Source organism: Natator depressus, chromosome 3 (assembly GCF_965152275.1).
Source record: "Natator depressus isolate rNatDep1 chromosome 3, rNatDep2.hap1, whole genome shotgun sequence".
NCBI lineage: Eukaryota > Metazoa > Chordata > Testudines > Cheloniidae > Natator > Natator depressus.
In genome coordinates this window covers 77,575,391-77,600,337 of record NC_134236.1, presented here as the reverse complement: position 1 = coordinate 77,600,337, position 24,947 = coordinate 77,575,391, and the positions used below count along the sequence as shown (strand labels likewise).

Below are 24,947 nucleotides of genomic sequence, written 5' to 3'. Positions count from 1 at the left end.
TCCTTTCTGACTGTGATTTTTTTTTTAATGAACTCAGCTCTGTACAGACTTTTTTGTCGCTATCTTTCCAGGGTATTCAGAGAAGGCATCCCAAAGTTGACAAGTGAGCCCCCCCCAGTCTTTATTCAAGCCTAATTTGCAAACTGGCCCACCTTGATTATCACTACAAAAGGTTTTTTGTTGTCCCCCCACCACCCCCGCGGGTAATAGCTCACCTTAGCTGATCACTCTTGTTACAGTGTGTATGGTAACACCCATTGTTTCTTGTTCTCTGTGTGTATATAAAATCTCGCTATTGTATTTTCCACTGCATGCATCCGATGAAGTGAGCTGTAGCTCACGAAAACTTATGCTCTAATACATTTGTTAGTCTCTAAGGTGCCGCAAGTCCTCCTTTTCTTTTTGCGGATACAGACTAACATGGCTGCTACTCTGAAACTTCTCATGTCTTGCTTACAATACTCCTGCTCATGCATCCCAGAATGATGTTTGCTTTTTTTGCAACAAAGACTCATATTTAGCTTGTGATCCACTATGACCACCGGACCCCTTTCCGCAGTACTCCTTTCTAGGCAGTGATTTCCCATTTTGTATGTGTGCAAATGATTAATCCTTCCTAAGTGGAGTTCTTTGCATTTGTCCTTATTGAATTTCCTCCTGTTTACTTTAGACCATTTCTCCAGATCATTTTGAATTTTAATCCTATCCTCCAAAGCACTTGCACCCCCTCCCAGCTTGGTATCATCCGCAAACTTTATAAGTGTACTCTCTATGCCATTATCTAAATCACTGATGAAGATGCTGAACAGAACAGGACCCAGAACCAATCCCTGCGGGACCCTCCTCATTATGCCCTTCCAGCATGACTGTGAACCACTGATGATTACTCTCTGAGAATGATTTCACAACCAGTTATGCACCCACCTTGCAGTAGCTCCATCTAGGTTGTATTTCCCTAGTTTGATTATGAGAAGGTCATGCGAGACAGTATCAAAAGCCTCACTAAAGTCAAGATATTCATGTGCCAACTTTAAAGGGCAATGAAAAGCAGATAGATACTATACCACTTATGCTTGCACCGCTGCCTCTTCTAATACAAGTAAATGAATGAGAAGTCAAAAGATTGTGTCCTGCTACTTTGTAGGAGAGGGCATCTCTGTAATTGAAAATTTATCTATATTTATCTACATTTATGGTTCCCCAGCATCCGTGCTCAACTAGCTGGACTGTGATGGAGTCAAAAACAGGTCCTGACTCTCTGCGTAGCTGGATCCCTTGGTCACCTGTCCCCTGTACTTCTCCTCCTCCTTCCTCATCCACCATCCTTGCTGTTCATTGTAGACGCTTGTTACTTGGGCTCCTCGGTGATATCCAGGGTGCTCTTGGGGGTGGTGGTGGGGTCTCTGCTGAGGATGGCATGCAGCTCTTTGTAAAAACAACAGGTCTGCTGCTTTGCACAGGATCACTTGTGGGCTTCTCTGTCCTTCTGGTATGCCTGCCGCTGCTTGTTCGCTTTCATGTGATCTGGTCCCTGTAATACCATTTCCCCTGAGCAATCAGCTCATACGTCAATGTTTTTATGGCTGGTTCGGAGCTGTGCCTGCACAGCTTTTTCTCACCACCAGCCCAGGAGATCCAGTATCTGATGTCCAATCCTGGCAGCTGTGCGTCTGGAGCGTGTTGTGGGCATGGTCAGCATGGGCAGGTGCACTCAACAATGGAGAGCAACTTGGTGTGGTCGTCAAGCTGGGTAATCAGGAAAAGAGATTTTAAAAATTTGTGGGGCTTTAAAGGGCCATGGTGGCTTCCAGTCTCCGTGACCACTGGGCAGTGGAGTTCACGACAGCGATCAGTATGGGGCATTATGGGACAACTGCTGGAGGACAGGTAAGGTCAACATAACTAAGATTAAGATTCCATCATGGTTATTTTTAATAAAAGCCGTGGACAGGTCACGGACAATAAACAAAAACTCATGGGAGCCCATGACCTGTCTATGAGTAAAAATAATCGGAGGGAGGGCTGAGTGGGGTGTGTGTGGGGGGGAGACTGACAGCTGGAGCGCCACAGTCACAAGGGGATTGGGGGGGAGACAATCCCGGCTGCAGCTGCTGACAGCTGAAGCCGAAGAAGTCACGGTAAAGTCACAGATTCCGTGACTTCTATGATCTCGTTGACTAAATCCTATCTTTAAGCATAACTGATGCAGTATCTACACTTGCACTGTGTTAACCTAAGTACATTGACTGTTTCTCTGTGCCACTCGGGGAGTTGGTGGTTACTTTTGTGTTGGTGTAGGGGGGTGCTTAGAAAGGTGGGAGACCAGTTGAGGTGTAAACATGTGTAAAATTAGGTTGACATAAGCTGCCTTGCATTGACCTAACTGTGTCGTGTACACCAGTCCTAAGTCTCGCTGAAAGTCAAAGGGAGATAAGCTCCTAAGTGAGCTGTAGCTCACGAAAGCTCATGCTCAAATAAACTGGTTAGTCTCTAAGGTGCCACAAGTACTCCTTTTCTTTTTTCTTTTTACGAATACAGCCTAACACGGCTGTTACTCTAAATCCCTTTGGCACTCTTAAACATTTTGCCCTGTAATTTTGATATCTGTAAGTTATTTTACAGTATTCCAGATAGTTTCATTAAAGTAAAACTTGTTTAATAATCATTTTCACCAAGTGATGAAATAGTTTCCAATTATCTTATCTGACCAAGATTTTGTTTGTTAAATGTCTACTTTCTAAAATATCTAATGTATGTTTTGCACTAGGGCAACTGGATTTTATTTGTTTCTGACCTATGTTTCAGCTGTTGGCATTATCCCCACAACAAACACATATTTAGTTCCAGTATGTTCAGTCACAACTTTTTCCTTCATCAGCAATATGAACAGCCCCGACATCATCAGTCATTGCACAGGAGGAGCACACTGGGTTAGCATTTAAAAGGCAGAGGCAGCAGGAGAGCACGTGAGCACATATACAGTATTAAACATGAGGTGCCTCTAAAATTGTTTAAAACACAAATTCTCTGCATTCTCAAGAAAGACGAGACAGTGAAGGCGGTTAAATAATGGAAAAGAGAAAGGAACAAACAAGTAGTGATACAGAATGGAAAAAACAATAGCAATTAATCAAGATAGTTGAAGGAAACAAAGGGAAAGAAAAGGAATAACATGCTGTGGAAAATATCATTCTGTTGATTTAGTACATGTGGTTTTGTAAAATTATTAGTAATAATGTGAGCTTTATGTATAAAAAATATAAACAGAATATTTTTGTTTTGTTATCAGGTATTCAAATTATTCCATAATGAGTAGGATACAAGATTTTTCATATACCTATGTATAGATATGTTATATATGGGATCCCAACTCACATTGTAGATAAGACTGATGACCAGGAGGGTGTTCATGGAGGTCAGTCATGGATCAGAACCTCTAGTTCTGGAGTGAAAATTGCATCTAGAGAAATCCCACAAGGACGATATCTTTTTAACAGTGCCTGGTGGGGCATGTAATGGTCAGAGTCATGGCCAGCCTGTTTACCTCTTGCTTATTAGTAGACTTCATTAGATTGCTTGGTCCATTTGATGGAGGGCTACTGTTGAAATAGTGCAGTGTGAAGCTAGTTGCCTAAATTAAAGACATGGTCCTATTTTCCTGACATTTTATTTATTCTGGTTCTGTCTGCTTAAATAGGTTCAGTTTGCCTTATCATTGTAAAAGCAGCATAAAGTAGTGGAGCTACAAGATGCATATTTTTATGTTGTAGTCACTAAAGTAATGCTGGACTACTGTGGTAGGATTTTCATAAATGCTCATTGTTGGCCTAATTCTGCCCCTGTTGAAGTTAATCCACCCTTATTCTAGTTTCCCCACTAGCTCTACTGCAAATAACTGAAGTCTTTTGGTGGTGTAAATACAATAATTAGGCCTTAATGTTCAAAAGTTCATATGTGCTCTTGCATGCACCCCAAATTTAAGATATTTTTGTACATGCATATTTGGGTGCGTTTACACAACTGATGTGCAAGTCAGGTGCACACACTCTTTAAGAGCTTGGAGATGGAACAATATGTTTTACAGTTAGTTAAGGTTAACAGAGACATTTGGGCTGCTCTTGGAGAAATTTAACAATCCCTATCACTCACAAAATGCCAGCTGCCCTCAACAGGTGGTAGTTGGGCTTGATACTCAGGGGAAAAACACACCTTCCATTCCAAGTTCAAGGCACATTTCTTCAACCTTGCGTTTTCTAATATAAACATATGGAAAAGTATGTATTAGTATTATTTTATAACCAAAAAACCCCAAAACATTCTACTGCACACATACCTACCCTTGGGAAAAGAATGAAAAAACAAACACATGACCAATGTTAGTTATGTTGCTTAATGCACTGTTGGAAGGTGCTCAGATACTATAATGATGAGTGTGATGTAAAACCTATATACAGTGCAGGACAATAAAACAGGATTTTAACAGTCTTTCAGGTTACTGATTTGTTTTAAACTTACCCGTTTTAGGGCAGTTTGTCAGGAAAGGTGTGGTAAGGTTATTCTATCAAAACTTGCAGGCTATATATTTCTAGAGTCCTCCTTCATCTAGTTTCAGACCGGGGTATGGACTAAGTCAGTTACTATTAATAGTGATTTCCTCCAGGTAGTGGAGCAGGATAAGATGTTGATGTTGATTTTATTAATTATTAATTATTTTATTTTTATACCTTTTGATTTATAAAAGATTACCAACCCATCGGTAGAGACTGATACAGTGATCCTTCTGTTGTTTGGGTTTTTTTCTTCCTTTGTGAGAGATCCCAGACAGCAGTGTTTTGGCTTACCCTTCATGAGGGATTGTACATAGTCACACAAGCGTCCATCTGTCACAAATTCTATTCAACATCTATATGAAGCTACTAGGAAAGATGTTTGGGGCTGACATATCACCAGTGTGTTCCTGACGCTCTGAGGAGTAAGTCAGCAATGACATTGTTTTAGTAGCAAAATGCTGCCCAAATTTACCAATATCCTTAGAAGAATAATGCATTGGCAGGGCTAAAATCTATATTTGCCTGAATAGATAGAACTTCAAAATCTTGATTTATACTGAAGAGCACAAGTTGATAATTTTATTTTCTGCAGAATCAAGCAAAAATGTCTAAGGGAATATTAGTTCATATTCCTTTATTAAGTTAATTTATAGCTCTCAAGGCTCTTATAATTCACTTTAGAGCGACCATATCTGAGCCACTTACACCATAATTTCCTTGGAAAAAAGAACAGAAGGAATGCGCTGCCTTTGACCCCTAATCAATAAAAGATGCAAGCTATGAATTTTGCAACTGATTCATTAAGAAGACTTGTTGCCAAATATTCCCAGGTTACCAAGAGGCTGGGAAAAATGTAATGTAAAGAACTAATTTTATATCTTGTATAGAGTTCACAGTTGCAGAAAAAACATTGGAGATGAGCATTGGCATCAAAATGAACAGATGATAAGTAGCTATGCGATTTGTTTATGTTCAGGTGGAGAAGGCTCTCCAAAATAGGTTCCTCTGAATTTTCATCTTGTGTTTCAATCCTCTGGAATTTTCAATACTTGTGGTGTACATACTGCCTTGCTAAACTGTTCCTTTTCTAGCCAGAGGTTTTATACAGGCCCTCAGTGTAATCATCTAGACTTATTTTCTTGGGCATCTTCAGTCTGCATGTGGGAATTGTAGCTCTTCTGGGTGGACTTATGATCTCATAGCTGCTTTGACACTGAATCAGTGGCTCCCTAATATCCTCTGCTCATAGTAGTGTTCAGGTGATTTTAATTTTCAGATTGAATGCATATGGTGGAGGTTAGAGCAATGGTGGCAAGAACTGCTCTCTGAATTGGACTGATTGTGGCATAGAAATGTTTTGAAATTCTATGCTCTGGCAACTGTGGGGTAAAGAAGGTATTATTTGCCTCCACAAGGCAATATCTGAAGTCTAACCCTCTTGTCAAATTTAATAAATAAGCGTTTACTTTTCAGTCATGCCAGTTTTAATTGAATTCTATTACATTTAAATAAAACATTTGGAATATCTCTAACAAGGAATGGAGTGCATTTTATTCCATTTTATGCATCATCAACAACACTGTTACTAAGTTCCAATCAGTGATGCCGGTGCAATCCCAATAGGTTACATAGCTGTCACTGAGAGCATAATTTGGCCTGCAGAACTTCTCAACTGGGGATGATGGAAAGAACCCAGCTCAACTCCCAGGACCCAGGCTGTTTTTAGGGCTGTCAGAAAAAAGGGGGAAAACATTCTTTTTTGCTTGTAAACTGAGTACATCCTTGTCGTGCTTTGTCCCCCAAGTCATGTGAATTAGTTATGTTTTGCCTAACTAGCTTACATACCCATTGTTCCAGAAAGGCCTGAGCTGAATGTGAGGTGAGTGATTAGTCCACTTTCTAAATCCAAGTAGATTATAGTTTGAAATTTCATTTTTCAGGATGATCATTGTTTTCCTACTGTCCTATGATTCACAACCTAAAAAAAGGGAATATTTCCTTCTTTGTTGTTGTTGTTGTTGCTGGAATGACAGTATTTATTATCAGTACTTTCAAGAGCCAGGCTTTTTATTATACTTTGGGATGGTAGTTACCTGAGCAGGTATCCATTTCCTGCAGTATTGAGGAACGTGTCAGCCTGCCTGGGGTGCAGTCCAGCAAGTGGTGTTACACAGTATCATAGAATATTAGGGATGGAAGAGACCTCAGGAAGTCATCTAGTCCAATCCCCTGCTCAAAGCAGGGCCAACACCAACTAAATCAATTCAGGTGTGTTGGTGTGGTTACATTGCAGCTTTGGAGACATTTGATTCTCAGAGGGGTTCAAGCTTCGGGGCTCTGGCTATAGAAATGCCTTATGCCTACCCTGTAATGTGGACGAGCAGGGCAGGGGGAGAATATGACCTAAATCTTTTGTGCTTACAGTTTTCCGGAAATCTCAGAAACAATGTGGATATCTGGATTTATAGGCATTAGAGTCTACCAATCCCTCAAAAGGGTAGGAGAACGGCAAATAGGTCGCCACTCTGCTTCGGGTCTGAAGTTGTCCATCCTCAGCGGTTTGGGAGGAGAGCATCTTGTGGGACCAGTTCAGGCTGGTTCTGTGCCACCTGGTGGGTGAATCACATACCTGTATGTAAAAAGAAAAGGAGTACTTGTGGCACCTTAGAGACTAACAAATTTATTTGAAAGCTTATGCTCAAATAAATTTGTTAGTCTCTAAGGTGCCGCAAGTACTCTTTTTCTTTTTGCGGATACAGACTAACACGGCTGCTACTCTGATACCTGTATGTTATTCTTTTAGGGGAGAGCAATCTTAGAATTTGTGCTGGAGTGAATTTGAGAGTCAGAATTTAGCAGGAATGTATGTTGGGTTACAGATATGGCTGGGTACCAAATGTGCTTTGGTCTAAAATGATTATAAGGTCTTGATTGTGTGGATCAGGCCTGGAAGGTTGTGAACTAAAATGTCACCAGAGTCATCTTAGACACTGGCAGTGTGGTGATCTCATACTGGCAAATCTGGGATGATGATCCTGAGATTTACATGAAAGATGGACTCATTTGTCAGACATGGGAACTGATACGTGGTTGGGAGACCTTAGAGATGGGATTGATGGGAGGCAGAAAATAGCTACTGAGGTGGAGGTTGTGACCAAGCTGTTTACTGACACCCTGTGTGACTGGTGTCAAAGGGGCCAGCTCCCATAGGTAGACATGAAACTCAGAAGGATAACTGGTTGACCCTAGTAGCCTGGAGGAGGAAGGAGAGTCCCTACATTTTTGCAAACTGAAGTACATTTCATATTTCTCATTCTCTGTCATAAGGGAAGGGTGAGAGGATTCAGAGGTGGGCAGAATGTTAGGGATTAGTCTGAAGAGGTTCAGACTATTTGGTATGGAGGCTGGACTGAACCAAAATAAAAATAAATGCCTGATTTTTGGCAGGGGGATGGGGGGGAAGTGGGGTGTTAGTCCTTCACCCCCGTTAAATTTAAAAGATCATTAAGTTGTGGTCTTCCACTTAGATATCTATCTCCTTGTCTGTGTTTCATTGTTCTGCATGTCCTGATGAAGTTTCAAACCCAGGTGTCTGGAACAGATAGGGAGCCCTGGCACAAAAGATGATTTTGTCCAAAATGACAGTTGTCTGTGTGGTGCTTTTTCTTCTATCTCTGGCACAACTAGAATCTAGGACCACTGGGATCCTAAGTATTTTCACAGCTTCAGGTCTGTGACCATTTTTTCCTCCATGACTGTTATTAGCCCAAGTCTGCCAAAATTCTGAGGTGGTTTCTCTGGTTAGGACAGCAGATGAAAGATAGATGCTTGCCAAGAGGCTACAGTTTGTGAATTGATTATCAGGATATGACTGTTCTGAGCAGTTGTTGCTGTCTTGGAGCATGAGCATGTTATATCTATGAACGCTGAGCTCCATCATCTTGTTTATCCAGAGACAAAAGGCTGATTTGGGTTCTGAGTATTTCATATTTCAGCTTTGCTCCTGAACTAAGTTTAACTGAAAGTTTTAAAACATTTCCATTTTATGATCATTGGTATAAATATCAAATTGCCACACACTCCTAAACTTGGTAAGCAAGACCTTTTGTATAATTCTGATATCCATGTGTATCTGCTTTGTACGTTTCCCAATGGGCAAGTTAAATCTGGAATGGTTCCTAATAATAATTGGAATACTGCTGGGGAAAAAAAAATTACATGGGCAGAGAGAAATGTAAGTTGACAGTAAAAATATTGACAGTTAACCCATTTCTATTCAGCCATGCCCTAATACGAAAGCCAGATTGAAATGTCTTGCATGAGTTCCAATTCATTAAGCAAATGTGACACTTTATTTTCTCACCATTTCAGTGCTGAGAGAAATGAAGTGGTGAAATAGTGATATAAATGAATGCATTTCTCACTGTGCTGATAACTGAAGTCAAAGGATATCAGAGAAGGCACAAGAAAGACATTTTAAGATTCAGTTGTAATTTTTGCAAAGGATAAGTAGCGCAGCTTTCTGATGACTCAAAATTTAGAGTTTATAATTTAATGGATGAAACATGTCATTGTCCCTGAAAGCTAATTATGAGAGAAATGCCGGTGCAGCATTTAAAACTAATTATGAGGTGAATAGTAAGAGTGCTTGTTTATTATTTTAATTGAAAAGAGTAATCTGTAGTTTTAGCATTTGCTAGTTGACATTTTTATTTTCGCTTGTATTTTTAATTAGCGTTTAATATTTTTGAATTTAATTTAAAGTTTAGTAGACTTACTGTTTCAGAAACAGGCCACAGAACGTTTGTTTTTCCAGAGGAATTTTTTTCATAACTCTGCTTGCTACTTTCAAAATAAATCTAAGAAATAATCACAATTGCTGGCAAGATATTTGCCAGAGGTCTCCAGCTTCCTTAAGTATGCCTATATCTCATGTGGCTTTGTATTTGGGTCATTATTTAGAGCATCTTGAGCCATTATTTTAAAATAAGATTCAAAGACATAAAAGAGCATTCATTGTAGTGCATGGTGAATGTTTAGACATATGTCAAAAACAGGAAAAGAGAGAATATACATCTGTTTATAATTAAAATTTCTGATAGCAAGACTATGGCTTAAAAATTAGTGTGATCTCAACAGTACTAATTTAGCTTTAGCAAATTAGTTAAGTAGCTTGCATTCGTAGTATTTCACACTTTAAATTCTTAATATGCATTGCTAAATATATTTCATCACAGTTTGCTAATTAATGTTCTATGTAAATACAGCTGCTAATTTTTGTGGTTGACATGGCTCATTTCAAAGTGATAACAGCTGCATCTGTAGTAGTGTCACAATTTAGTTAATAAATTACAGTGGTACGTTTCTCCACCTTGAATTACCGTGGAGGTCCTTAAAGTCCACATTTACCAACTGCTAGCACAAAGTAGTATCTGAATAATAAATAAATAATTCTAACATAATATCTATGCTTAGATATTATTGCATGGTAAATGTTGGGATAGCACAGACTTTCTTGTGATATGACTCTTCAGAAGCAGTTTTAGAATTACTGGCAATTGATAAAACCTAGTGTATTCCAAAGGCAAATAACACTGCACTGGAACAATATCTGGAGGTGCTCTAGGGATAACTGTCTCTGGGAAACATGACTAAGTAGTATCAGGAGAGAGGGAGGGGAGGAGTGAAGATTTTCAAAAGCGGCTAGTGATTTTGGGTGCCTCAATTTTGGGGTGTCTTACTTGAGAAATCTTAAAGGGGCCTGATTATCAGAGATGCTGAGTCCTTGCCCTGTTGAAACCCAGGCAACTTTAAAATGGCTCAAGTTAAGCAGGTATGGCAGAGGTGCTTAATGACTTCTTTGTTTCGGTTTTCACCAAGAAGGTTGGTGGCGACTGGATGTCTAACATAGTGAATGCCAGTGAAAATGAGGTAGGAGCAGAGTCTAAAATAGGGAAAGAACAAGTCAAAAATTACTTAGAAAAGTTAAAAGAAAAGGAGTACTTGTGGCACCTTAAGAGACTAACAAATTTATTTGAGCATAAGCTTTTGTGAGCTACAGCTCACTTCATCGGATGCATTCAGTGGAAAAGTTAGATGTCTTCAAATCACCAGGGCCTGATGAAATGCATCCTAGAATACTCAAGGAGCTGACTGAGGAGATATCTGAGCCATTAGCAATTATCTTTGAAAAGTCATGGAAGATGGGAGACATTCCAGAAGACTGGAAAAGGGCAAATACAGTGCCCATCTATAAAAAGGGAAATAAAGACAACCCAGGGAATTACAGACCAGTCAGCTTAACTTCTGTATCTGGAAAGATAATGGAACAAATAATTAAGCAATCAATTTGCAAAAACTAATGATTTTTGGTGCCTCGGTTTATCGTAGAATCATAGAACTGGAAGGGACCTTGAAAGGTCACCTAGTCCAGTCCCCTGCACTGAAGGCAGGACTAAGTATTATCTAGACCATCCCTGACAGGTGTTTGTCCAACCTGCTCTTAAAAATCCCTAATGATGGAGATTCCACAACCTCCCTAGGCAATTTATTCCAGTGCTTAACCACTCTGACAGTTAGGAAGTTTTTCCTAAAGTCCAATCTAAACCACCCTTGCTGCAGTTTAAGCCCATTGCTTCTTGTCCTATCCTCAGAGGTTAAGAACAATATTTTTTCTCCCTCCTCCTTGTAACAACGTTTTATGTATTTGAAAACTGTTGTCATGTCCCTCTCGGTCTTCTCTTCTCCAGATTAAACAAACCCAATTTGTTTCAATCTTCCATCATAGGTCATGTTTTCTAGACCTTTAATCATTTTTGTTGCTCTTCTCTAGACTCTCTCCAATTTGTCCACATCCTTCCTGAAATGTGGCTCCCAGAATAGGACACAATAGTCCAGTTGAGGCCTAATCAGTGTGGAGTAGAGCGGAAGAATTACTTCTCGTGTCTTTCTTACAACACTCCTGCTAATACATCCCAGAAGGATGTTTGTTTTTTTTTTCAGTAGCGTTATACTGTTAACTCATATTTAGTTGTGGTCTGGTATGAGCCCCAGATCCCTTTCCGCAGTACTCCTGCCTTGGCAGTCATTTCCCATTTTGTGTATGTGCAACTGATTGTTCCTTCCAAAGTGGAGAACTTTTGCATTTGTCCTTATTGAATTTCATCCTATTTACTTTAGACCATTTCTCCAGCTTGTCCAGAGCATTACGAATTTTAATCCTATCCTCCAAAGCACTTGCAATCCCTCCCTGCTTGGTATCATCTGCAAACTTTATAACTGTACTCTCTATGCCATTATCTAAATCATTGATGAAGATATTGAACAGAACCAGACCCAGAACTGATCCTTGTGGGACCCCTCTCGTTATGCACTTCCAGTATGATTGTGAACCACTGATAACTACTCTCTGGGAACGTTTTTCCAGCCAGTTATGCACCCACCTTGAAGTAGCTCCATCTAGGTTGTATTTCCCTAGTTTGTTTATGAGAAGGTCATGCGAGACGGTATTAAAAGCTTTATTAAAGTCAAGATATACCACGTCTACCGCTTCCTCCCATCCACAAGGCTTGTTACTCTGTTAAAGAAAGCTGTAAAGTTGGTTTGCCATGATTTGTTTTTGACAAACCCATGCTGACTATTACTTACCACCTTATTATCTTCTAGATGTTCTGTTGATTCAAATTAAATTTAATGGAAGGATAATCAAAAACAGGTCAGTATCCAAGGTTTTCAAAAGAGCAGACTTTGAAAAATTTAGGGAACTGGGCAGTGAGATCAATTGGATTGACTTAAATGTAGAGGAGGCTTGGAATTTCTTTTAAGTTAGAGATGCAAGGACTATCCATATTTTGCATCCCAAGGAAGTGGGGGAAAAACATTTAGGGAAGGGCTCCTTCAAACTAGAAGAATAACCACTTCAAAAAGGATATTAGGAGTAAGCAGAGGGCCTACAAAAATGGAAGAAGGTATTTATCTGCAAAGAAAGCTATATCTTGGAGACCAGAAATTGTTGGGATAAAGTGAGAATTGCCAAAAGTCAAGCTGAGTTGCATCTTACAAAGGATATTAAAAAAAAAGAAAAAGAAAAAAAACATGAAGAAAAGAAGTGAGGATACTAAGCAGCAAGGATGGGGTAGAGATTTAGGATAATTGAGAATAGTTGAGAAAGTAAATAAAGATTTCCCTCAGTTTTCAGTAAGGATGCTAATGTTGAACATGGGGTAAAAATAGGAGAGCGTATGAGAATGAGTATATAAAAATGGAAATGGAATGGAAATAAAATTCAGAGCTTAATGTGCTCAAATTGGGGGTACCAGATAATCTCCATCCCAGAATATTGAAAGAACTGGTACATGAAATTGCAAATATGGTAGAAAGGATTTTTAATATATTTATCAAATTGTGGATGGTACTGTATGATTGGGGAATAGCAAACATAATACTTATATTTAATAAAGGTGGAGGGAAAGGATCCAGGCAACTACAGACCCATTAGTATGACCTCAATAGTATGCAAAACTTTAGAATAATTCTGAAGGAAAGAATAATTAAGGGCATGGAGGTAATTGGAAAATGGGATAAAATGCAACATGGGTTTCCCAAAAACAGATTGTGCAAAACTAACCTGATGTCTGTCTTTGAGGTTTTTTTTATATCCAAAGGACATGGAGTAGATCTATTCTATCTGAACTTTAGTAAAGCATTTGATATAGTACTATGTAGGAAATTATTAGGTAAACTGGAGAAGATGAGGATTATTACAGGAATTGTAAAGTGGATAAGGAACTGAATAATGTGAAGACAATGGGTTGTGCTGAAAGGAGAACTGTTGGGTTGGAGGGAGGTTACTAATGGACTTCCTCAATGATCACCTTGAGACTGATATTATTTAATATTTTCATTAATAATCTTGGCAAAAAAAAAGGTGTGTGCTAATGACTTAAAGTTGGGAGGCATCATCAATACAAAGAAGAACTGGAGTATAACCAGGAAGAACTGGATGACCTCGTGGACTGGAAAAATAGAAGTGGGATGAAATTTAATAATATAAATGCATTCCTAGCACACCATGGGCTCTTGCTTTGTTGACGCAGTTTATGGATCTCCCGTAGTCCTACACAATAACCCACGCTTTGAAGTTAACCTTCTCATCTGAAGTTCCAAGGCTTCAGTCCTGATGGGCCATCCAATTAGAGATATACATAATACATTTAGTTACAGGCATCAAGACAATTAGTTTTCATGAACAATGTGACAGCCAGGAACAATACTTCATTAGCTAATATACAGTTTATACATCAAATAAATTCATATCTAAACTCTAAACATCCTTTGACCTAGGGTCAATAAAGTAGAAAGATAGTAATCACAGGAAACAGGTGAAGACAATAACCTTATGTCACTAGCTTTCATGCATTTAAAGCAAATGTAATTACCTGGCACAAATGAATTGGTACACTTAACACTTCCTTGAGGTTGTGATCTGAGCTGGCTAGCTGTCAGCACCGCAAGTAGGATGTGCAACAGTTGAGAATGGCTTGTGATTATACTGGAGGTCAGGCTAGATGATTATAATGGTCCCTTCTAGTCTTAAAAGCTATGAATCTGTCATCTCTGTTACACCAATTCAGACAGAATATGACAAGGGAACTGAAGCTACATATACTTTTAAGTTATCACTGAGAGCTCTCTACTTCAGGGAGAAGCTCCACATCCTTTGCAAGGTACATTTGCCCAGCATCGTGGCTCACATTCAGGGACAAGTGAACTTTCAGGTTGACTGGCTCTGCAGAAATAGTGTCCCAGATACTGTGATTTGATACTGCGGATAAACGTTGAGTTTTTTGTGGTGTTATTGTGAAGGAAAATACAATGCACACCAAATAAGAATACTGTATATGCTTTAGAATTCAGGGGATGATCACTTAAAACTCAGACTAGCAAATGAGAGGAATGACTTTTCAAGAGGGATGGTTTTTCACATTCTAAATTTAGGCAAATAGCTCAGTATCCCAGTTACCATTGTCTGTTAACTGTTGGAAGCTGACTTTTTATTAGAACTCACTTAAACAAAGACCAGTCTCTTTAACAAAGCTAACTCCACTTCCTGTAATCGCATGTTCTTCCAGCAATATTATTGATCTAGCTAAGGTTCCTGTGCCAATTATTCTGAAGATGTTTTGTGGTTTGTGAAGATGTTTTAAGGCAAGATCTTTGGAATCTGAGTCTAGGGATCTGAGAAGGCCTAGAAGAGTGAATTGGTGAAAAATCAATAATTTTTGTAGCTTTCCTAGCTGAGTTGAGCAGCTGAAAGGAAGAACTTATTATGGGAGCTGGGGAAAGATATTCAAGAAGCTATGGAAGAAAGAGGTGAGGGGAAATTGGGAGGAACAATCTCTGAAGCAGACCCCAACATTTTGGGAAGAGGGAGCAAAATTATTGTGGATCCCAGCCCAATTTAATCTTAATCTACCCTTACAGGTCTTGCTGAAAAAACATTAGCGAGTAATGAGAATATTTGGTATATCTTCCTTGTTTGTATCTAGGAAGTGGAGTACTAATCTTTAATAATAGCAAGCAGGCTATTTCTTCCATTACTGTAGGGTATTTCAATTATTATAAAAATGTGGATAAGACCAAACCTGGCATTCTGTCCCAGAATTTAGGAAATATCTTGCAGAAATGGATTGCTTGGAGTCTTACTGTAAAAACTTTTCTTAGATTACAGCAAAATTGTATAGAATGCAAGTAGCTGCTGTGTGAGCTTTTCTAGAGACTTGCTATTCGTACATTCAGTCTGCAGACACTGGCATCTGCAGAGATGATTGTCAATTTACTCTTCATGATGTTTCAGTTCTGAGCTTCTGAAAAGCTGAGATTCAAAATTGCATCCAGTTTTGAAAAGTAGGGTTTTTTTTTTTTAAAGGTTACAAGAACCTGTAAGGAAATTGCAGAATGTTTTTTCTTGCAAGGCCTTAGGGTTAATTCTAATTTTTGGTGTGAAGCACTGATTGTTTAAACACGAAACATTAAAGTGAATGTGGCTTTTTTTCCCCAGTGCAAAGTTGAGAAGGATTGTTTAGCTATATGTACTGAAAAAAAATATTCATTTTTTTTCATTTAGATGTAAATACATGAAAGTGTCCTGAAAAGTTCATCTTCTGTTTTTAATATAGCTACATTTTATATCAACACTCAAACTAGAATGACTTGGTATCCACTCTCCAAACATACCTTTGAGAAAACCATGTATTCAAAGAGGATTCAGCTTTGAATCATAGATTGATTTTCATAACTTGCAGATAAATGTTTCACAAACATATGATGTATTCATAATATAGGATACCCGTTTTTATGGCAAACTATTTTGCAAATTCTGGGTAGTTTGAGAATAGCGAAGGGGTATGGATTTTACCTTCTAGATCACTGGCTGAAATCTGGACCACATCAGTAGTAAGCGAAAGCAATCCCCAGCTACTCAATGGCATATATAAAATGAATTAGTGGTGTCAGTCCAATTCTTAGATGACAAGTGTATACATTACTAAAACCTCATCAGAAATTGACAATCTTATAAACAGTCATAGCAAAGGGAGCAAATTTTCAAATGCACTGCAGAATGAATTATCCTCTGTTTGAGAGAATCCTTCCTCGTCAAGGGCAATATGGAAAAATGGTCACTTCTATCCATTTTCTATTATTAAATAGAAATACATTCACTAATAAAAAAAAAATCCTTAGCCTGTGTTAACACTATCAAGTTAATCAAAGAATCATTATGCCCATCGTTCATTAAAACAAGAACAGTCTTAATTTTGCTCTATAAATCATAAGAATATTCTGGTTTCTTAACTCTTGTAATACAGTCTCAATGAAATATCCAGGCCTGAACTGTAATTATTCTCTTTAGTTTACAAGTTACTTTTCAGATATAATGGTATTACTGTAAGCTTTATTTCAATAGTTAAAAGTTGCTTTTCTACTGAGCCTAAAGAAAAAGAGGCAGGTAAGGTTTCTACATGTCCTTGAAGTCTGAGATTTATGACTATCAGGGCAGTGATTTTTCACATTATTTATAAGGACGTAAATAAATAACAAATGACTGTCCTTAACTCTCAGTATGGTGACCAGGTGTCTGGTTTTTGTCCGGAACACCTGGTCGAAAAGGGACCCTGGTGGCTCCAGTCAGCACAGCTGACCGGGCCGTTAAAAGTCTGGTCAGCGGTGCTGCTCAGCTAAGGCAGGCTAGTGCCTACCTATCGTGAGGCACCGTGCTGTGCCCCAGAAGTGACCAGCAGATCCGGGTACTAGGTGTGGGGGCCAGGAAGCTCCACGTGCTGCCCCTGCCCCGCGAACCAGCTCCGCACTCCCATTGGCAGGGAACCGGCCAACGGGAGCTAGGGGGGCAGTGCTTGCGGGTGAGAACACTGCACAGCACTTCCTGGCCCCCCCCGCCTAGGACTCAGACCTGCTGGCTGCTTCTGGGGCACAGCAGCCCCCCTGCTGCGCCGCTGAGCATGAGCCCCCCAAGGTAAGCCCACGCCCCAACCCTGAGCCCCAACCCCCTGTCCTGACCCCCCTGCAAACCTGGAGCCTCCTCCTGCACCATCCCTCATCCCTCATCCCACCATCCCTCATCCCTGTCCCCACTCCAGAGCCTGCACCCCCAGCCCAGAGCCCCCTCCCACACCTTGAACCCCTCATCCCCAGTCCCACCCCAGAGTCCTTACCCCTTTGTGCACCCCAACCCCCTACCTCAGCCCACAGCCCCCTCCCACATTCCGAATCTGACAGCTCCAGCCTGGAGCCCCCTCTTGCACCCTTAACCCCTTATCTCCAGCCCCACCCCAGAGCCCTCACCCCTACCACAGCCCAGTGAAAGTGAGTGAGGGTGGGGGAGAGTGAGCCACTGAGGGAGGGGGAATGTACTGAGCAGGGACGGGGACTCAGACAAGGGGCAGGGCTAGGGTGTTGAATTTTGTGTGGTAGAAAGCGGTAATCCTAACTCTCAGCCATAAATGCCTGGCAGTAAACACCCAAAAAGTTACCATTGTTTGCCAGTGTTCAGTGTTGAGGGGTATATGAGACATCCATTTGCAGAGTATAGCTATAATATTGTTGGAAAATATCTTTAATGGTGGCCACTGTATCGGCAATTTGCAAATTAAAGATGTTGCTTCTTATAGCATAAAGCTGTAACGCGTAGTGTCTGACAGGGTTATCAGACAGTGTACAGAGCGGGGGAGATACCTGTACTGCTTTTTATGCATGTTATATATACATCCGCTTACCTGCTTGATATTATTCTGTCTGGCTACACAGAGTGAATTAAAAGGGGCAGTTAGGAAGAGCAAGCAGTAAACGAATCAATAGTAGACATAAGACACCTGGGTTAAACAGCTTCAAGACAGTGAAGATAACAATAGCTGGGCCATTAATTGGGAAGATGCTGTTTCCAGACACCAGCAAAGTTACTCAGCTTTGGCCAGAGCTTAGAGATCAAAAAAGCCATAAACAATTAAAAGTATACCCTTGGCGAAAGATAGGCTTGGTGAGTCAGCAGCACCTCAGGAGGTGGGGATGGAGAGAGAAACAGGACATTGGCGGACACACAGTAAGAGGCTGAGAATGATGCAGGGCTGTCTCTCTCCCATCCCAAAGATTGACGTCTCTGGGCTAAGTAGAAATCACCAAAACTTGTAAGGAAAGGATAAGGTTTAGGTAAGATGGAGGAGAGGGGGGAGGATATGTGTGGAGAGAGACACACACACGTACTACACTTTCATAATTTTAACTCGGGTTTTGTTTGCTTATTATGTACCTTTGTATGAATAAACAATAAGCTGGTTTTGGAAAAACTGTAGTTAGCCACTGGTCACAGCTCCTGAAGGAAAATCTCCTGCAGGGGCCAAGATCAACTGGATCTGCTAGAGGAGCCACAGTTGGTGAATAGGGGAGCTGCAACCCAGAGATCAACCACTCAGACTGGAATAGTGGGGTTCTACTTTGGAGAGAAGTAAAGGAAGAAAATCCTGTCACCTGAGGAGTACACTCAAGAGGGGCTGCAAAGGGGTCTGAAGTGCCCTGTAACTGACAGGTGGTGAAAATTGGAAACATGCTATTATTTTATTTATCACTGGTATCATTCAGTGAGACTTAGTGTATGTTTACAGTGCAGTTAGATGCCCGTGCCAGCTGACTTGGGCTTGTGCGGCTCAGGCGAAAGGGCTGGTTAATTGCAGTATAGATATTTGGGCTGGGACTGGAGCCTGGGCTCTGGGACCCTGTGAAAGGGGAGGGTCTTAGAGCTCGGGCTTCAGCCCGAGCCTGAACATTTGCACCCCAATTAAACAGCCCATTAGCCCAAGCCCCGCAAACTGAGTCAGCTGGCACAGGCCAGCCCCGGGTTCTTAATTGCAGTGTACGCCTACTCTTCGTCTCCGTCTCCTAAGTCACTTAAATGCTTTTGAAAATTTCACCCGTAGTGTTAGATTGATAGAATTGTTGTTTTTTGATGTAGCTGGCACAAATTTTCCTTTGTGGATGCTTAGGATTCTTTTTCCTGTTTGACAGATGCTCGTGACCACTCCAGAGAAATGGGATGTAGTGACAAGAAAGAGTGTTGGGGATGTAGCACTCTCTCAACTTGTAAAGCTCCTGATTCTTGATGAAGTGCATCTGTTGCATGAAGACAGAGGACCAGTGCTAGAGAGTTTAGTGGCACGCACCTTACGTCAGGTAAGAGTAAAAATCTTCACAATGACTTTCAGAAATAATTCAAGAATAAATAGAATTTAGAGGTAAAAAATCAAGTATTTTAAAATATTACCTCATGGTACTTTGGCAGCATGTAATTCTTTTAGTTGTAATAAATGCTACAATACAAAGGAAGGAGGAGTATATTTCATTTTTGTCTAGCAATCGGACTTCCCTTATCGTATCATATTAAATGACTGGGAAGGGATGTCAAAAATTATATAATGTAAATTTTATTTGTGCTACTTTTGGCTACCAGTCTAAGGGGAAAATCAAAGTGTTTTTCATCGTTAAATGAATATTATATGTGAATAAATTTTTTAGGATTAATGCTTCATTAATGAATTATTAGTGTCTTAGCCAGAACTATGAATGAGAACTTACATTTTACTAGGATTTTTCAATACAAAGTGAAATCTGCTGATATGATACTGTTTGACAAAGCATGAATGCAGAGTAGTAGATTGAAACTAAGGAAGATTTATAGTGCTGCTGGAAAAGTATTATGTAAAGGAGTAGTAGAAGCATAATATTGTTATGTGATACTCTGACTGGTATTTTCTAAATATCAGAGGGGTGTGTAGCAGAGGGGGGAAAGAAGGAATGGAGAGCATAGAAAAATACCAGATTCTCGTGATCCAGTACAAATAGAAGAAGTTCAGAGATCGACAATGAATATGATTAGAGCCATGGTGCAGACTTCCATATGAAGAGAGATTTTAAGTGCAGGACTGTTCAATTTAGAGAGGAAATGAATAAGAAGGGACATGATAAAGTAATGAATGATATAAAGAAGATAAAATGGAGTTCCTATTTATCCTTTTCATAATACAAGAACAAGGGTACCTACAGTGAAATTAACTGGCAAAACAATTCAAATAGATAAAAGGAAATATTGTTGTGCTCAACACATTGATCTGTGGGGTCAAAAAAGGGTTAGACATTTCTTTGAACAATTAGCTCACCCACAAGTACACTGTATAGGACAATTGTTTTAGAAGGACTTAGAAACTCTCACGCTTTGTAGCTGAAGCCAACCATTAACAAGCAAGGGCTAAAAATAAACTTCCTTATAGGCAGGCTATTCCATAAGAGTCAACTGAAGGTTGCTTGCATGACAGGATACTGAACAAAATGGACAACTGGTTAAATCTACTATGATAATACTGACGTCCCTGTGTAAGTGCAATATAGGTGATAATTATTACCATTGCTACCGTTGCTACAAAATGTTGGGAAACTCTACTTTGTGCTAAGACCCCTTGTCTTAGAATAAAGCTTTAAACCTTCCAGATCAGTGGATTTTTGATGAGTTCTGTGCAATTTTGTGTACAGTGTTTTTTTTTCTTTTGTGGGAGGTATTGTTTGTTATCCCAGATGTCTTATAAAAAAGACCTCGTATTCTAGTGTTGATTTCTCTATTTCTAATGTAGAAGAGCAGCATCTACATAGTCTTTTGTTCCTATGAGACTTGCAGCATCATTTTTTCATAGCACAAAGATATTTTGTTTCAAATTGATATCACTGGAATTTTAAGACAATAAAAACTGAACTCTTGAATCACTGTTGGACTTCAGCTAATTTTGTGTCCAGTAAATATGTAATTAAATAACCCCTCCCTCGCCCAAAAAACAAACAGGAAAAATCTTAAACCAAAAACAAACAGAAAAACACACTACCACCAACCATAGTTAAGCAGAATTTGTAGCATCAGAAATTGAGCCCTCGTGAATCGCCACTTGCTTTCATAATGGCAAGAAGAAGAAGAAATGGAGAGTACTGCATATCTTCATAACAGAATTTGCAAAATTGGGGGGAAGGGAAGAGAAAGAGGAAAACCTCACTATGATAGACACACATTCTAGAAGAGAAGGCTAATCAACAGAGAAAACAAAACTGTGTAAACAGAACTTTTTGTAAAGATTCGAAGGTAAGCAATAGAAACAAAAAAAGATCAAAATGTTTTAGAATAATGAGCCCTTCAGAGGTGAAGGACAAACAAGCTGCATCTATTTTGAACAACAGCTGCCAAATATTCTTAAAATGGAAGCAAAAAATTTGTGAGTCTGCAATCTGCTTTTTATAAAATTAAAGAGTTCATTGCTGCATGAGGCGCTACAAAGGAAGAAATGCCTATTGTTTCCATTTATATTTTGCTTTAGACAGATTAAAGCAGGTTACTGCCATTGACTTCCTTTTGGACAGGATTTCACCCTAAAAATGTAGAATAGTTCTCTCAATACAATCATATATCTTATGCCAAAACTCTGTTTTATTTCAAACATAAAAAGTCTGGCCTTTTAAGACAGAGACTGATGTGGACTTGAAAACAATGAGACAAGAATGCCAATATGGAACGTGCAACTTTATTAACTAACAGGGACTTTTCTCCTCCCCACAACACATGCACAAACACACACACTCTGTCGCTGTCTCTCTCAAATTACCAGCAGGGCCATTCCAGTGCAGGGCTCTACAAACTTGAGGGCACTGCCTTCTCTACACCTCCAGACCTGGGACCCAGAGTACCAACCCTACTTTCCTTCACTCAGGAAGTAAGAGAGATGAGATGACAGGAGCCATGTGCTGTGTGACAGATGGATGCATGCCTCCTCACCATGTGATGTCATGCTCTGGACCCGTACCCACACAGCATATTGGAGAAATATAGTCTAGACAAACTGTAAACAGGGTCCTCGAGACAGCAGGGAGCGGAGATGGCAGGAGACCAAGAAAATTTTCATTTCGTCAAACACAGGTGAGAAGAATGAACATGGAGCCTCCTTCTCTACCAGACTCCATTTCACCTTCTTTACTGTTGGAATAAACTTTGTTTTGAGCTGTAATTCTCTGAAGAATCCACTTCCAAATTAACTGGACTGTAAAAGAGAAGGACAGAAAATCCCAAACTCATGCTCTCTCTCTTTGACGTTAGAAGACAAAGGAACCAGCCCTTTGACTTCAGCGGGAGATCCTGACCTGACAATTTGGTCAACCATGTTGCTGGGTACATGTGGTAAGGATTTTACCTTGAACCAAATCTATCTTGTTAAGTTTTAGCTACTAGAAAACATTTTATCTTCTTTTCTCATGTAATCATTTCTGACTTTAATTCTGATACTTGAATTCGCTTAAAATCCTATTTTCTTTTGTTGTTAAAGTTGTGGCTCACAATTGAGCGGGAAGGGCACATCAAGTGGGGTCCTTCCGGGATCTGTGTTGGGTCCAGTTCTATTTGATATCCTCATGGATTATGAGATAGAGAATATGCTTATGAAGTTTGCAGATGATACCAAGATGAGAGGGATTTCAAGTGTTTACAGGATTAAAATTTAAAATGATCTTGACAAAACAGACAAATGGTCTGACAAATCCTAAGCACTACACTTAGGAAGAAATAATCAGTTGCACAAATACAAAATGGGAAATGACTGCCTAGGAAGGAGTACTGCAGAAAAGGACCTCGGGGTTATGATGGATTACAAACTAAATATGGGTCAACAGTATAATACTGTTTGGGAGAAGAACGCAAACATCATTCTGGGATGTATTAGCAATACGCAAGAAGTTATTCCTCCACTCTACTCACCACTGGAGTATTGTGTCCAGTTCTGGGTAGTACACTTCAGGAAAGATATGGACAAATTGGAGAAAGCTCAGAAGAGAGTAATAAAAAAATGATTAAAGATCTAGCAAACATGACCTAAGAGGAAAGATTGAAAAAACTGGGTTTGTTTAGTCTGGAGAAGAGAAGACTAAGGTGGGACATAACAGTCTTCAAGTACATAAAAGCTTGTTATAAAGAAAAGGGTGATAAATTGTTCTCTTTAACCAATGGGGACAGGACAAGAAGTAATGGAATTAAATTGCAGCAAGGGAGATTTAGGTTAGAAAAAAATCCTAAATGTAAGGGTAATTAAGCACAGGAACAAATTACCTAGGGAGGCTGTGGAATCTCCATCAGTGGAGGTTTAAAAGAACAGGTTAGACAAACACCAGTCAGGATCTCCTAGATAATATTTAGTCCCTCCTCAGAGCAGGGGACTGGGCTAGATAACCTACTGAGGTTCCTTCCAGTCCTACATTTGAATGGTTACAGGGCCCTCCAATTGGTTCCTTTTTGACCTTGCAACTGCACTGAAACCTGCCACAGAGGAGACAGTAATCAGCTTACACATCTACCTGAATCCTGCCAGGCAGCTAGAAAGGCATCCACCTGCTGCCTAAGGTCCTTTTTAATAAAAAAAAAAAAAAAAAAAAAACCCTCTCACCCCATGTGTTGGATAGCTGTACTCCATCCTGTCAAAACAGTTCATCTTCATCACTCAAGGTTTGCAAGCATGGCAAACCATTCTGTGCTAATCTCTGTGAGTGAATTGTCCTTTTGATCCACCCAGGGTACCACATCATCCATCCATGATCTTCTTTTTCTGCCTCATGTTCTTCCATCAGTTTTCCCTTCTAGTGCTTGTGTTCAGGGGTTGCCTGCTGAATCTCTTAAATTGTATCCTATAAATAGAGTCTTGCATTTAATAAAATCTTTGACTAGTGTTTGAAGAGTTCCAGTCATTTCCAGTACTTTTTCATTGAGAATACGACCTGTCCATGATACTTTCGGAACTCCTCTCTATCACCATAATTTGAAGGGTTGTAATTTATTGATTGTTTGAATGTCCTTGTTTCACAGCCATCGTTTAACACAGACCAAATGTAAGTTTTTAAGAGCTGGACTTTATTCTTCAGATTTACATCTCTTCTCATCAGATGTTTATTTTTTCAGAATGTTTCTTCAGCTCTTTCTGTTCTGGTGCAGACTTCAGTATCTGATCTTCCATCTTCTGTAATGATGCTTCATCAGTAGCAGTAGTTTGTCACTTGATGTATGGCTGTGTCACTCACTGGAATCTTGCAAGCCATCATAATTTCTCTTGTCCGCATTCAACTCTAGACCATATTCTTTGCCATATTCATGTATAATTTTCCACTAACTTCATTAGATTATCTTCTGAATCAGCCAACCACACTGTCATCTGCATAGTGAATGTTAATCTGTTTTCCATTTATCTTAATATCTTCTTCTGTTTCTTCAATTAATTTAATCAAACTATAAATGTTGAATAAAGTTGGTGGCAATATACAACCTTGTCTCACTCTTCTCTTGATTTCTTAGATTTTCGCTTCCATCTCTCATTTATAATTGCCTTGTGATTCCAGTATAACGGTGTTGTTATTGGGAGTTTATAATAGCGTTTATCTTGACTTTCCACATTTGAAACCATATTGTTCTTCGCATATTTCCTTATCAAACTTTCCTTGTATTTGGTCTTGAACAACTCGCAAAAGTACCTTAGAGACCTATGACACTAGGCTGAGTGTTCTGTAGTTGTTAAAATCCATGGCATTGTCTTTTGGAAGAATGTAGATACCCAATTAAGTTGTAAAGTCGTCTGGTGATTTGCTTGTCTCAAACATATCTTCGTTACCTCTGACGGGCCTTTCAAGCCTTCATCCCCTATGGTTTTTAACAGTTCAGCTGGTATTCCAATGCAGCCTAGTACTTTTTCATTCAGAAGTCTTTTTTTTTATTGTTGCCATGACTTCATCCATTATTGGAAGGCTTACTTTACTAATCTTTGGTTG

General features: G+C 39.6%; 1 protein-coding gene across 3 annotated transcripts in view; it reads left to right on the top strand.

The window, feature by feature from the left end:
• ASCC3 (activating signal cointegrator 1 complex subunit 3) overlaps positions 1 to 24,947 on the top strand; it is a 513,547-nt gene that overhangs the window by 172,600 nt on the left and 316,000 nt on the right. For all 3 annotated transcript variants that reach the window (XM_074948158.1, XM_074948157.1, XM_074948156.1), the window contains exon 11: positions 19,125 to 19,289. In XM_074948158.1, coding sequence (XP_074804259.1) covers positions 19,125 to 19,289 — 165 coding nt within the window. The remainder of the gene's footprint in view (positions 1 to 19,124; positions 19,290 to 24,947) is intronic.